General features: G+C 43.5%; 1 protein-coding gene across 7 annotated transcripts in view; it reads left to right on the forward strand.

Moving 5' to 3' along the window:
• Positions 1-13,517, forward strand: part of VPS13D (vacuolar protein sorting 13 homolog D) — a 249,077-nt gene that overhangs the window by 30,017 nt on the left and 205,543 nt on the right. For all 7 annotated transcript variants that reach the window (XR_009399590.1, XR_009399591.1, XM_059375825.1 and 4 more), the window contains exons 19-23: positions 187-2,400; positions 3,528-3,679; positions 6,632-7,663; positions 10,285-10,375; positions 11,914-12,040. Coding sequence is in view for 5 of the 7 variants with exons in the window: in XM_059375825.1 (XP_059231808.1) it covers positions 187-2,400; positions 3,528-3,679; positions 6,632-7,663; positions 10,285-10,375; positions 11,914-12,040 (3,616 nt within the window). In the remaining 2 variants the exon portion in view is untranslated. The remainder of the gene's footprint in view (positions 1-186; positions 2,401-3,527; positions 3,680-6,631; positions 7,664-10,284; positions 10,376-11,913; positions 12,041-13,517) is intronic.

Genomic DNA, 13,517 nt, shown 5'->3' on the forward strand with positions numbered 1-13,517 from the left:
TTGCGTTCTGATTTCACAATTACAAGACGAGTTTACATCGAAGAAATGGTAAGATCAGAATATCATGCTTAGAGTTGTCATCCGTGTGTTTTTTTTAGATCAGGGTTGGTTGATTTTCGTTATGTTACAGGAAGGAGTAAGGAAGGAGCAGACGTAGACTTTGCATCTTCTGTTTTTTGTCTGCAGATGACTCCAAGAGGAAAAGTGGGGACGGGCTGGCGTCTGAAGAGGACCAGTTTAGTGATGACGAGTATAAGACACCCCTTGCCACACCTCCCAGCACCCCCCCTCCCGAGACAAGCAGCGGTAACGGAGGGAAAACAGCGCCATTTGCTGAGATGGAATTCAGCGCAGAGCAGCTGCAGGCACATCTCATGAGCACGAAGATGTATGAGAGATACTCCCTGTCATTCATGGACCTCCAGATCATGGTCGGACGAGTGAAGGACAATTGGAAGCATGTCCAGGATATTGATGTGGGGCCAACGCACGTGGTTGAGAAGTTCAACGTTCACCTCCAGTTAGAACGTCGCTTGATTTATACTTCAGATCCCAAGTACCCTGGAGCCGTGCTCTCGGGCAACCTCCCAGACTTGAAAATTCACATCAATGAAGAGAAAATATCTGCTCTGAAGAATTGCTTTGCTCTCCTGACCACCCCAGAGGTGAAGACTTCGGACACTCAGTTTAAGGAGAAGATTTTTCCACAAGGCGGGCAGCGGGGCAGTTTGCAAGACTCAGTCATGAATTTAACCCAGAGTTTCGTGATGCTTGAGCAGCATACCCGGGAGGTTCTGGTGGAGTCACAGCTCCTCCTGGCCGAGTTTAAGGTGAACTGCATGCAGCTTGGTGTGGAAAGCAACGGTCGGTACATTTCTGTGCTCAAGGTGTTTGGGACCAATGCTCACTTTGTGAAGAGGCCTTACGATGTGGAGGTCTCCCTGACCGTCCACGGACTGCTCCTGGTGGACACGATGCAGACGTACGGTGCTGATTTTGACCTTTTGATGGCTTCGCATAAGAACTTGAGCTTCGATGTCCCAACAGGAAGCCTCCGGGACAGCAGGGCCCAGTCTCCTGTCTCTGGATCCAACGCGGCCCACCTCACCAGTACGGCCACACTGAATGACCCGTCGGCTACTGGTGTTTCACTTGACAAAATTCTCACCAAAGAACAGGAGTCCCTCATCAAACTGGAGTATCAGTTTGTGAGTTCAGAGTGCCCGTCGATGAATTTGGACAGCACTCTTCAGGTGATTTCGTTACAGGTGAATAATCTGGATATTATCCTAAATCCGGAGACAATCGTGGAGCTGATTGGTTTTCTTCAGAAATCTTTTCCCAAGGAAAAAGATGATTTGAGTCCTCAGCCTTTAATGACTGATTTTGAAAGAAGCTTCAGGGAAGAAGGAACTTACCAAGCTACATATGAACAGAACACCGAGGTTGCCGTGGAAATCCATAGGCTTAACTTACTGCTCCTTCGGACAGTAGGGATGGCAAATGGCGAGAAATACGGCAGAAAAATTGCAACTGCGAGCATCGGCAGCACCAAAGTTAACGTCTCAATGGGTAGCACATTTGACATGAATGGTTCTCTCGGCTGTTTGCAGCTCATGGATTTGACTCAAGAGAACGTTAAGAACCAGTACGTTGTCAGCATTGGAAATTCCATAGGCTATGAAAATATCATCAGCGACATTGGCTACTTTGAATCTGTATTTGTTAGGATGGAAGACGCAGCTGTGAGTGAAGCTCTGAGTTTCACCTTTGTTGAGAAATCCAAACAGGAGTGTCTTCTCAACCTCAAGATGGCTTCCTTGCATTACAACCACTCTGCCAAGTTTCTGAAGGAGTTGACGCTGTCCATGGATGAGCTGGAAGAAAATTTTCGAAGTATGCTGAAAAGCGCAGCTACCAAAGTCACTACGGTACTGGCTACCAAGACGGCCGAGTACAGTGAGATGGTGTCACTCTTCGAAACGCCAAGGAAGACTCGGGAATCCTTTGTCGTAGAAGAAAATGAAATGTATGGGTTTGGCCTCGCTGGGTCTCATTCTGACACCGTAAAGCTGATCTTGAACATAAACATTGAATCCCCTGTTGTGTCTATCCCTCGGAAGCCCGGGAGTCCCGAGTTGTTGGTGGGACACTTAGGACAAATATTCATCCAGAATTTTGTGTCAGGAGACGATGAATCCAGAAGTGACCGTCTGCGGGTAGAAATTAAAGACATTAAGTTATATTCTTTGAACTGCACCCAGTTGCCAGGCAGAGAGGGTCCTGGGTCCGAAGTAAGCCGGGGGTTTTGCTCTCCTTCTGGCTCTGCCAGTGCCAACAGTCAGGAGGAAGCTCATTTCACCCGACATGATTTCTTTGAATCTTTGCATAGAGGTCAAGGTGAGAGTGTAAATCTTTTGTCTCATTTTGTCAAAAGATTCCAAACCCGGTGTATGTGGTACTTTGCATAAAACGACAATGAAAACCTTTTCTTTTAGAGTTATCCCCCAGTGAATATTTAATCGAATTTTAGATAGAATTTTAATAGGATTCTTCCTGTCAGGTTGGTATGTTTTTAGTTGTTCCCATTGGATACCATATTTGGCAAAATAAGAATTTTTGTTTTTATTTTGTTTTAAAGTAGCCTCCTTTAACATTGGATGAATGCCCATTTATGGGGATGCTTCAAAGGGTGGGGTCTGTTAGAGTATTATTTAATTTGGTGAAATCCATCTGAATTTTTTCAGTTCTAAGCTGTAGATCTTTGCTAGTTAAATATTGTAGTCCAAGATAGCTGGGGGGTTGACAAAAGTGGGATGTGAAGTTTAGTCTGTGGATCTGATATTTTCCTTTCAGTATTCTGTCATCTTCTGTAAGGGGTTGGTCCAGGGTTCTAGGAGTAAAATGCCTTCATTTATGTTCTCGATCTGATCTGCTAAAACCAAAACTTCAATCTATTAGCTTTGGCATCCACAGACATCAGCCTGGCTCTCCTTATCGGTAAAGAAATTCAGGCCTAGAGGGTTTTTCCATCTGTAGTTCTCAGATGTGAATTTGCCAGTTTGCTCACATCCTGACCTAAAGATGCTTTCTCTGCTTGGGATGAAAGGTGTTCACTTAGAACCGGATACTGTCCTTGAGGCCCAGTAGAGGGATCAGTCTGTCATTGACAGCTGGGTAAAGATGAGCAGTTTGGTTTGGAAAATGCTGGCTTGGGAGGCTAAGAGAAGCTTAGAGACCTGACCTGGATTAATGTTCCCCACATTGTGTTTTGAAGCCACCAAATGGAACATGTCATGAATGTATTGTTTCTTTTTGTGTATAAATTTACGTTTTACCTCTGTTTGCTGTGCGTTGGTCTGGGTCTTGCTATGAGTTTGCCCTCAGTCATAGACCCCAGGTGCCAGCTGTTCTGCCCTTTGGGTCTAGGGGTAACTCACAGGCTCGATTTTATACACCCTATACCTCAGCAACAATGCAGTAAATATTAGTATTTCCAATCTGTCATTTTCTTTCTGTCATGCCAGCTTTTCACATCCTGAACAACACCACCATTCAGTTTAAACTGGAGAAGATCCCTATAGAGAGAGAATCTGAGTTGACTTTCTCCCTTAGTCCAGATGACCTGGGAACTTCTAGCATCATGAAGATCGAAGGGAAATTTGTCAACCCAGTCCAGGTAAACATGTATTGATTTTCATGTCTGGGCAGTTGAAGTTCTGTATTTACTTTATATAATAATAATATGTTCGTGTCTTGTTATGTTATTTGTATATATAAAATGTTAGAAGGAAAATCTGTAAATTCAAGGAGACATTGTGACTGCTTGTTACTGTTGGTAACTTGTTCTGTGAATGTGGAGCCTTTTCACTGTGTCCTTTCATCGCTGGGGAACCAGTCTTGCTGGCTCTCTTCATGTGGGAGAACGGTGAGTTCTGTAGAGAGAGGAGGCAGATCGTTAATTCTGTTGCCATTCAAAACCAAGCAGAGTTACTGCTTAAAAAGTCAGAACTTGTCTTTCTCAGGAGGATACACTTTTGTCACTCTTCATTCACATACTTGGCTCAGCCTGGAGAACAATCTGATTATTTGAGCTGTTAACAGACCCTCTCAAGGGAGACTTAGTCTTGCTCTCTTTGAAATGAAATGGGCCCAGACAGGGATTTCATATATGTGTGTTTGTGTTTGTGTGTGTGCGTGCGCGCACGCGCGCACGTGCTTGGATGTTGTGAGTATGCCCGTGTGTGTGTGATGAGTGTATGTGTACACAGCTATCCTATTTCCTTCAAAAGTGTTATTTCTCCTGCTTTCACAGGGCTGAGTGCAAAGAACATATCATTATAAAACAGTAGGGACAGGCGATCTTAGGACAGTGGACCGCAGCCTTGGGCAGTAACTGGTCACTAGTCCGTATCTGGCAGCTGCTCTGGAGAAACTCAGGAGTCCTGTTCCCAGAGCATGTGTACCTTTTGACATCAGTGGTTCCTGGATATCGGTCCCTGTGTGAGAGAACTTTACCCATAGCGGTCCCATCTTGGCTAAACTTTTGCATTCCCAGTTGTGGCTACTAGGGTGACTTTTTCACCTTAAGTCTAGCATATAGCATGAATTCTGTTGGATTATATTGACTTACTGTTTTCATGGTTACCATTTGCTTACTGTGGTTTTTGATGAAAACCTTCTAAAAATTATTGTAAATAATTCTTTAAATTATTTAATAATTAATAATTTTAATAATTAAAAATATTTTATTATAAAAATTTAAAACATACACAACAGTGGAATAATTTTTTTAAAAAAGATTTTAGTTATTTATTTGTGAGAGAGAATGAGAGAGAGAGAGAACATGAGAGGGGAGAGGGTCAGAAGGAGAAGCAGACTCCCCACTGAGCAGGGAGCCCGATGCAGAACTCGATCCTAGGACTCCAGGGTCATGACCTGAGCTGAAGGGAGTCACTTAACCAACTGAGCCACCCAGGCACCCAACAGTGGAATAGTGTAACGAACCTCATGTACCCATTACTCAGATTCAGCAGTTATCAATATTTTGCCACATTTGTCTCATTTCTCTCTCCTTTTTCTGGCGGTGGAGGGGGAGGGCAGGGAGGGTTAGAAAGAGAAAGGGAATCTGAAGCAGGCTCCATGCCCAGTGCAGAGCCTGACTCAGGGCTTGATCTCACACCACTGAGATCATGACCTGAACTGAAATCAAAAGTCAGATGCTCAACTGACTGAGCCACCTAGGTGCCCCTTTTGGTGAACTATTTTAAGGCAAATCCCAAGAGTTGTACTCTTTTTTTTACTTTTACTTTTTTACTTTTTTTTTTTTACCCATTTTTACTGCCATATATTTGGAAGGTATCTCTATAGTCCACATGCATTTTCTTTCTTTTTTTTTTTTTTTTTTTACATGCATTTTCTTACATGACTACAATGGTATTATGATGTCCAAATGAGGATTCCTTGGTAACATAATAAATTTTAATCTATTTTCAGATTTGAGACATTTTTTATTATTTTTTAAAAATGTCTTTTCACTTTTGGTTTGTTTGAATCAGGATCCCAATGAGACCCTGTACGTTGCATTTCCGTAATACATTGTGTGGGTCTGTGTTTAGTTTCCTCTCATCCCCCCCCCCCCCCCGCCCTATTATTGCTTTGTGAGAGGCAGGGCAGTTGCCCTGTAGATTGTCCCACATTCTGGACTGGGCTGTTCGTTCATGGCATCATCACTCAGCTTGTTCTCCCACATTTCCTGTAAGCTCTACCTTAACTCTACAGGTTCAGCTGGATTCAGGTTCTTTTTTTCTTGGCCAGTACACTTCAGCGGTGGGGGCTGTGTATGTCACATTGCATTATATCAAGCGGCACATAACGCCTGGTTGTCTCTGTTAGTGATGCTGAACTTGGTGATTGTGTGCAGGTGGCGAGAACCCGATCTGTCCATTGTAAAGGCCTCCCTACGGGGGCTTCCACGGATCAACTCTGGTATACATGAGTTGACTGGGGCTGTGAAACCATCACTTTCCAGTTCTGTCACTTCTGTATCTGTTTGGAATTCCTCTGTTAAAAAATTTCCCTTAAGTATATAAAGAAACTTGTGTGAAAATATTTTTAATAAGTTGTAATTAGACACAAAGTAATGGGAGAGGAAGCACAAGTGATTTTGGCTTATCATTATTATCATTACAAAGCACTTTCTGTTTAGCTGAACTAAACAAAGGTTATTACACTAACTGGGGATGATCGGCGAGGTTTAGAACCATGAGTCTTGTTTCTCAGTCTTGTGGTAATCACCACATTGGACTTTTGGTGGCATTCCCGTCAATTTCTGCAGTTGTTTTTGTAGGGGTAGAAAGAGTGATTTTACTGATTCAGGCCTATAGTCAGGAGTACTTACTGAACACTGATTGTGGAAAGATTATTTGGTGAGGTGCTGGGGAAGGTAGGGAGATGGCCTCGTCAGTAGACGTGGGCTAGTGAGAAGTTAAGGACAGAAGAGAAACAGAAGGGATAGTCCCTGCTGTTAACTAATTTAAAGCGTCTAGGGAAAACCTGTAAACGTCAACTGAAAACTGGAGTGCGATCAGTGGTAGCAGTGGAATAACCGAATTCTTCTCTTTGACTGCAGGTGGTGTTAGCAAAGCATGTATATGAGCAGGTTTTACAAACGCTGGACAATCTCGTGTATAGTGAAGATCTGAATAAATTTCCAGTCAGTGCTACCTCCTCACCTTGCCCTAATTCTCCTCTGCCTTCCCTCAGTACCTGTGGAGAGCCTTCCACTGAAAGGAAGGAGAATGGATTGTTCAGCCACTCCAGCCTTTCTAACTCTTCTCAAAAGTCCTTGTCTCTGAAGGAAGTCAAATCTTTTACCCAGATTCAAGCCAACTTTTGTATATCAGAGCTTCAAGTCCAGCTCAGTGGAGATCTGACTCTGGGGGCCCAGGGTCTCGTGAGCTTAAAGTTTCAGGATTTTGAGGTGGAATTCAGTAAAGACCACCCTCAGACTCTATCTGTGCAGATTGCCCTGCGCTCTCTACTGATGGAAGACTTACTGGAGAAAAACCCAGACTCCAAATACAAGAACTTGATGGTGTCTCGGGGAGCCCCTAAGCCATCCAGTTTAGCACAAAAAGAGTATCTTTCTCAGTCTTGTCCTTCAGTATCCAATGTTGAGTACCCCGACATGCCTCGGTCTCTCCCTTCCCACATGGAAGAAGCTCCGAATGTCTTCCAGCTGTATCAGAGACCCACCTCGGCTTCCCGGAAGAAGCAAAAGGAAGTCCAAGACAAAGACTGTCCCTTGACCCCACCCCCTTCTCCAACAGTAGATGAGCCCAAGATACTTGCTGGGAAGAGTAAATTTGATGATTCCTTGGTACATATCAATGTATTCTTGGTGGATAAGAAGCATCCAGAATTCTCTTCCAGTTATAATCGAGTTAACCGGAACATTGATGTCGATTTTAACTGCTTGGATGTGCTGATTACGCTGCAGACCTGGGTCGTGATACTAGATTTTTTTGGAATTGGCTCCACTGCGGACAACCACGCTATGAAGGTGCTGCCTGAGGACATTCTGCAAAATGTGAAGTCAGAATCAAATGCTCTCCTGGAGTCTGAGCTTCAGGATCCGGTTAACACCAAGCTGGACCTCAAGGTATCACTCCCCTTTTGGCTCCTTGATGTTCTCAGAGTGAATTTTGCTTTGTTTACGCAAATGCAGTCACTGTTCACTTACCTTAGGAAATAGATATTATTGACTGGGTAGCTATATTTAGTCTTTTGGATGTTTTAATATTTTAGAAAAGGCTTTAGCATAAATCCTATCTGGAGGCCGGGAAAAATAAATGGTTTAAGTAAGCTCCTGTCTTTTCACTGGGTTGTGCAGTTCGGTGGAACGCTCTGGTTTCTTGGAGCCTCAGGTTGCTGGTCTTCGGTGATCGGATCAGTTGAGTAAATCAGTTATCACTCAGTGAGGTAGGGTATGTGGAGCGCGTAGCCGAGTGTCTGGTACCTAGTAGCTGCTCTCGAATGTGGCTTCGGTCCTCTGTCCCTGCTCACTCAGGACATCGTTGGCTCTCACTGAGGCAACAGGACAGCCACAGAGAGTGAAGTCACGTCAGACTGCCTGGGTTGGAGTCCTGGCACTTTTGCTCTATCTTCTGGCTCTGTGGTCTCGGGGACAGTTTTTAACTTCTTTCTCCCCCATTTTCCTCATCAGTGAACTGGGGGGGTGTTGAGCGGTGCCTTGCTGCTGCAAGGACTCGGCGAGAGAACTACACGAGCGGGGCCCGGTGCGCAGTGTGTGGCATGAAGCGAGCACTCAGCGAACGAGGACTTGTGTGTTTTTTTGCTGTTATGTGGATTACCAGATTTGTAACCTGTCGTTGGTACTCCTAGCGTAGATGTTTAAAAACACATAAAAAAGATCGCGTTTGATTTTTTAAAAAATTTATTTATTTGACAGAGATCACAAGTAGGCAGAGAGAGAAGATGAAGCAGGCTCCCTGCTGAGCAGAGAGCCCGATGTGGGGCTCGATCCCAGGACCCTGGGATCATGACCCGAGCTGAAGGCAGAGGCTTTTTAAACCACTGAGCCACCCAGGCACCCCAGATCGCGTTTGATTTTAAGGTTTTTCTGTTCCGTGTGCTAGCACAGGAAGATGGGTAAGCAGCTAATGCAGTGGACCCTTTGGGGCACGTCCTCAGAGTGACAGCCACCCAGAGCCCGGGGCCCCCTGCTGTGGCCGATGCCATCCGTGCCTGGAGGGTGACGTACTTCAGCTACTTGTTGTAGCAAAGGCGGCCTGGTGCTGGCTGCCCGGGAGCCGTCAGGGAGGAGAATCATGTTTAATCCCGTTGCTATCCTAGCTCCTAATCTCTGTTAATACAGAAAACCAGTCTGTATTCCCCGCCTTGCCACTGGCTTGTAGAAACTGGGCTGGTGTCCTGTAGACTGTCCCACATTCTGGATGTGTCTTTTGGTTTCCATCAGGTGCCACCTATCTTCTTTGATCTTCTCATTTTAGAAACGAAAGTTAGCTCTGGAGGCTTCCTCAGATTGAGGTTCGACTTTTGGTTGACACTTCGTGGGTCACTCTGGGTGCTTCCTGTTGTGTCGTGCTTGAGGGTGTACAGCATCTCATGGTCCCACATAGAGTGACACTAGGATTTGTGCTAAGAGTGGGGTCAGGGGGTGACAGCTGGGTTCCTCTAATCAAAGCATTTTTAACCCCACTGTATTTGTTCTTTGGGTGATTAAGTGACGAGGGGCTTTGTTTCCCTGCCTCATGATAATCTGGTTTCCTTGAGACCGATGTGTCTGTGTCAGCAAGCTTTCTGCGGCCTCCAAGGCCACCGCACCTAGAATAATCCCCTCCTTTTTTCTCTGCCTTCCTCTACAAGTGTTCCTCCTTCTTATTTTCTGTGTATTATTTTCTTTCTTTCTTCCCCCATCTTTTTTGCTCCTTATTGTTCATTCATCAAACTTAACGGAGCACAGGCTTAGGGGCAGGCCCTGGAGATGCAGGGCTGAGTCTGGTGCTTGGAAGCAGTGTGTGTGGATTGAGGTTCCATCTTTTCCCTTCTCCTTCCTTCTCCCCAACTGATCTCTTATCCCTGGGGTTGATGCTAAGGCACCTGTCTCAACACATCCTACATATAGAAGTCCTTTGAATGTTTGAAATGACAGTGTTACAGTACAGGATTTATTTGTTATAAGAAATGTGGTTCCTAAGACCAAGGATTTTGGCATTCTTCTGTTTCGGCTCATCCCTCAAAAAGAAGATCTTGGACTCTGGTTCCTAGGCCAAGTCCCAGCTGGTCAGCAATGGCCCTGTTAAATGTTTGTCTAGTCATTAAACAGGATTCTAAATCGTATTTATCATTTTGCTTGGACAGATTTCTTAGGGTAGGACTTAATGAATCTCTGTGAGTGATTACAGAATAGCGTAATACGATAAACAAATGCAAAAACGAGAATGATTGTTTTATAATGTAACACGTTTCACGGACAAAGTCCAGATGAGGTGAGCCCAGAGATGCCGCTGTGGGCCCTGGGTTTTAGGTTGTCCTGTGGAGCCTTTTCTCATTAACTGTCTCCTCTGATAGTGTGTGATGGAACAAGAAAGCTGAAATGAAATTGGCGTCCGCAAAAGTGTTCCCGTCATATTTCCCGAGCCCTTACTGTATCTTCCTCGATTTGCTTCTGCTGTTTGCCTGACACATGCCTTTTCTCCCCAAGTAAGATCTGCCTTGCTTTATCTCCCACGTTCTTAGGTTCATTCGCTCTCTCTCGTGCTGAATAAGACCACCAGTGAGCTTGCTAAAGCCAGTGTGTCCAAATTGGCTGCACACCTGGAAATGATTGGTAAGTGGGGAGAAAGCAAACTTGCAAAATGCGGTAAGCATTTGGACCTCCTGCTCACAAATGTAATTGTCTTCACATGCAAAGTAAGGTGAGGGATCCGTGGCTTGGATTGTGGTTCTTGGTCTGGCTGTGGTTTCTGGTGGGGGTTTCCAAACACTGGAATCATGTGGCCAGCTTGCTAAAAATGCATGTGTCTGGCCGCCGCCCCCCCACCCCGCCCCAAAATATGATTCATTAGGTTGGGATGGGGCCCTGGCATCTATCTGTGTTTTTAACAAACTCTGTCTAGGGTGATTATATAATTTATAATTATATAATTTTTTGTCCAAATCAGGACATTTTGAGAGTGAAAGGGGACATTATTAATAATTATACCTGGGAAACCAGGGTGTATGTTCACTCTGTTGCCATAATAGCCACCAGTAAGGGGCGTAGTTTTAGGCGGGAGGAAATTGCAAAGCTGGCGTTCTGCGGGTTGAAATTGTTAGCTGAACACAAGGGATCAGCTACATCAAGTTCTAAATAGAAGAGGTTTATGAAGTGTGAATAAAGCACTATTCCTTCCTCAGAACAGATAATGAAATAACGGAAGATCACAGCTCAGGAGTCGCCTCTGTAGTGTAAACAAGAATGTGTTTCGGGAAAGGAATGATCTGATACTGAGATTTCATGCCTGATGTAAATTCAGTTAATTTATAAAAGCTCAGAAGAGATGGGTCTCTAAAATTGGGAGAAGTTTGGGGTTTATTGTTAGATGACATCAAGGGCCAAATGTAAGTACGTCTTCAGTTCCCTGAGAGCTGAGCTGGCATGTTGAACACAGACACAGAAGTCATTGCTCTGTAGTGCTAATTAGGACGATAAAACTCGTTTTATGGAAGCAACTGTTCTCAGTCACACTTTTTAATATCCACACCGTGTAAAGAATGATTCATCAAAGGTCCACGTCTCAGAGGCACATGTCTCATCATCCTCCTCTGTTCGTTTCCACCTTCAAGGGCTTTCACTCTTGTAATACCGGAGTAGTTTTATACCTGTCTCCAGTGTCGGTCTCATTAATTGCCCTTTTTAAAATTAAATCACACTAACACCCACCTAATGTTTCCCGAATACCTGACATATCTCTGACACTTCCTCCTTAATTCTTTTATCCTCAGTACAATTAATAGACCTTTTGCTGTTTCACTAATTCCAGTTAATGGTCTTAATCTCTGAATGGATCCCATTTTGTCTGTTTTTAGAAATGTTTTATCCTTTAGTTTGTGTATGCATTTAATTTCTCTCCCCTTCTAAAGGGTAAAGTATGATATTGCTGTATTGTTTCAACCCCCTTTGGACTTCTGCACTGAGACTGTTTGAAACAATATGGAAAATGTTTTTGGTGGGTGGATTGGAATATGAAGATTTGCCTTTGACATTTAATTTGATTAAATAGTGAAAAGTCTGAGGCATGTGTTTGTCGGTTTTGTGCCAGACATATTTAAGGTGTAGGATCAAAATAGATACATAAGAATGTGTTCTAATTTTAACATTCCTAGACGGAGACCTGGCCTTACAGGGCAGCATCGGGAGCCTGTCCCTGAGTGACCTCACAGCGCACGGAGAATTCTACAGAGAGCGCTTCACAACCAGTGGGGAAGAAGCGCTCATCTTCCAGACTTTTAAGTAAAAATACCAGTTTTTCTCATTTGACATTTTGTTACATTTGCTTGCTATTTGAAATTCTTGTTGGCTAAATAATAAAAATTTAAGAAAATGTTACCTTCTTAGGTAAAATTGACATGATCTAGTTGCAGGGAATCCTGATTTATAGTAAGACTGATCTGTGTTGAAGCGGGCTACTCAGTCTTCATAAACAGATGGTGTGGGATTGAAATAATTTTTTCCTAAAGATTTTTTTTTTTTTAAGTAATCTCTACACCCACCCTGGGGCTCAAACTCACAATCTTGAGGTAAGAGTTGCGTGTTCCACTGACTGAGCCCGCCAGGTGCCCCAAAATAATTGTGGTTATTCAAAAGCCTGGGCTCTCCTGCCGGCTTTGTGCTCGCTTGTTATGTGACCTTAAGCAAGTCACTTAATTTCCATGAGTCAGTTTTTCTATCTAAATATTGAATGGACATTGAAGGGACAAAGGTAGATCAGTTTTCATCTAGTTCTCAAGGTTCTGGAATGATTTCAGCCTGAAAAAGTTGCCAAAGATGTGGATGTTAAATGATATCACACATTTTTTTCTGTATAAAGACAATATACATTGAATTTTTTCAGTTTTAGAGTTTAGAAGGCATTTTGGGACCTATGTAGTTTTTAAATAATGGTTTCTTCACTAGGCTGAAAATCCTGGGTTTTCAACATATTGGGGAGCTGTTGGAAAAAATAGATATCGAGCTCTGCCCCCAAATAATCTAAGTTGTTTTTTTTTTTTTTTTAAACATTTGTAAAGTTATTCTCATGTTTAACTAGAATTGAGAAAAACTGTCCCCAAAGATGTCTGAGGACTTTTTATTTCATTTTCGGGGGAAGTATATCACACTCTACTGAGAATGTAGATTGGTGTGTTTATATTATTACCTACCACAGTGGTGTAACTCTTTTTTTTTTTTTTAAGATTTTATTTATTTATTTGACAGAGATCACAAGTAGGCAGAGAGGCAGGCAGAGAGAGAGGGGGAAGCAGGCTCCGCACTGAGTGGAGAGCCTGATGCGGGGCTTGATCCCAGGACCCTGAGATCATGATCTGAGCCAAAGGCAGAGGCTTAACCCACTGAGTCACCCAGGTGCCCAATGGGGTGTAATTATATGATAAATGGGATAATTAATATAAAAGTCCTAACTGTCTGCCTGGCACAAAATAGGTGCTTAAGCAAATGTGAGTTTCTTGCCCCTGGGACTGTGTCTTGTATAATTTATTAAATGATGCCATGGCTTTTAAATTGAAAACCATTCATAAACGTTTTCTAACCTGTCTTGGAATGTAGAGGCTAAACCTCTTTGGCCTCCATTTCACGAAGCAAAAAGAAGACAGCTTTCTGCCTCCAGGAGACCGTTTTCCCCAGAAACACTGATTGTGTCACTTAATGTTCTTTCGCCCTTGTTCTTGGACGTACTTTTTATCTCTCGAGTCCATATCGTTACAGTCTTCGA

Source organism: Mustela nigripes, chromosome 14, assembly GCF_022355385.1.
Source record: "Mustela nigripes isolate SB6536 chromosome 14, MUSNIG.SB6536, whole genome shotgun sequence".
NCBI classification, from domain to species: domain Eukaryota; kingdom Metazoa; phylum Chordata; class Mammalia; order Carnivora; family Mustelidae; genus Mustela; species Mustela nigripes.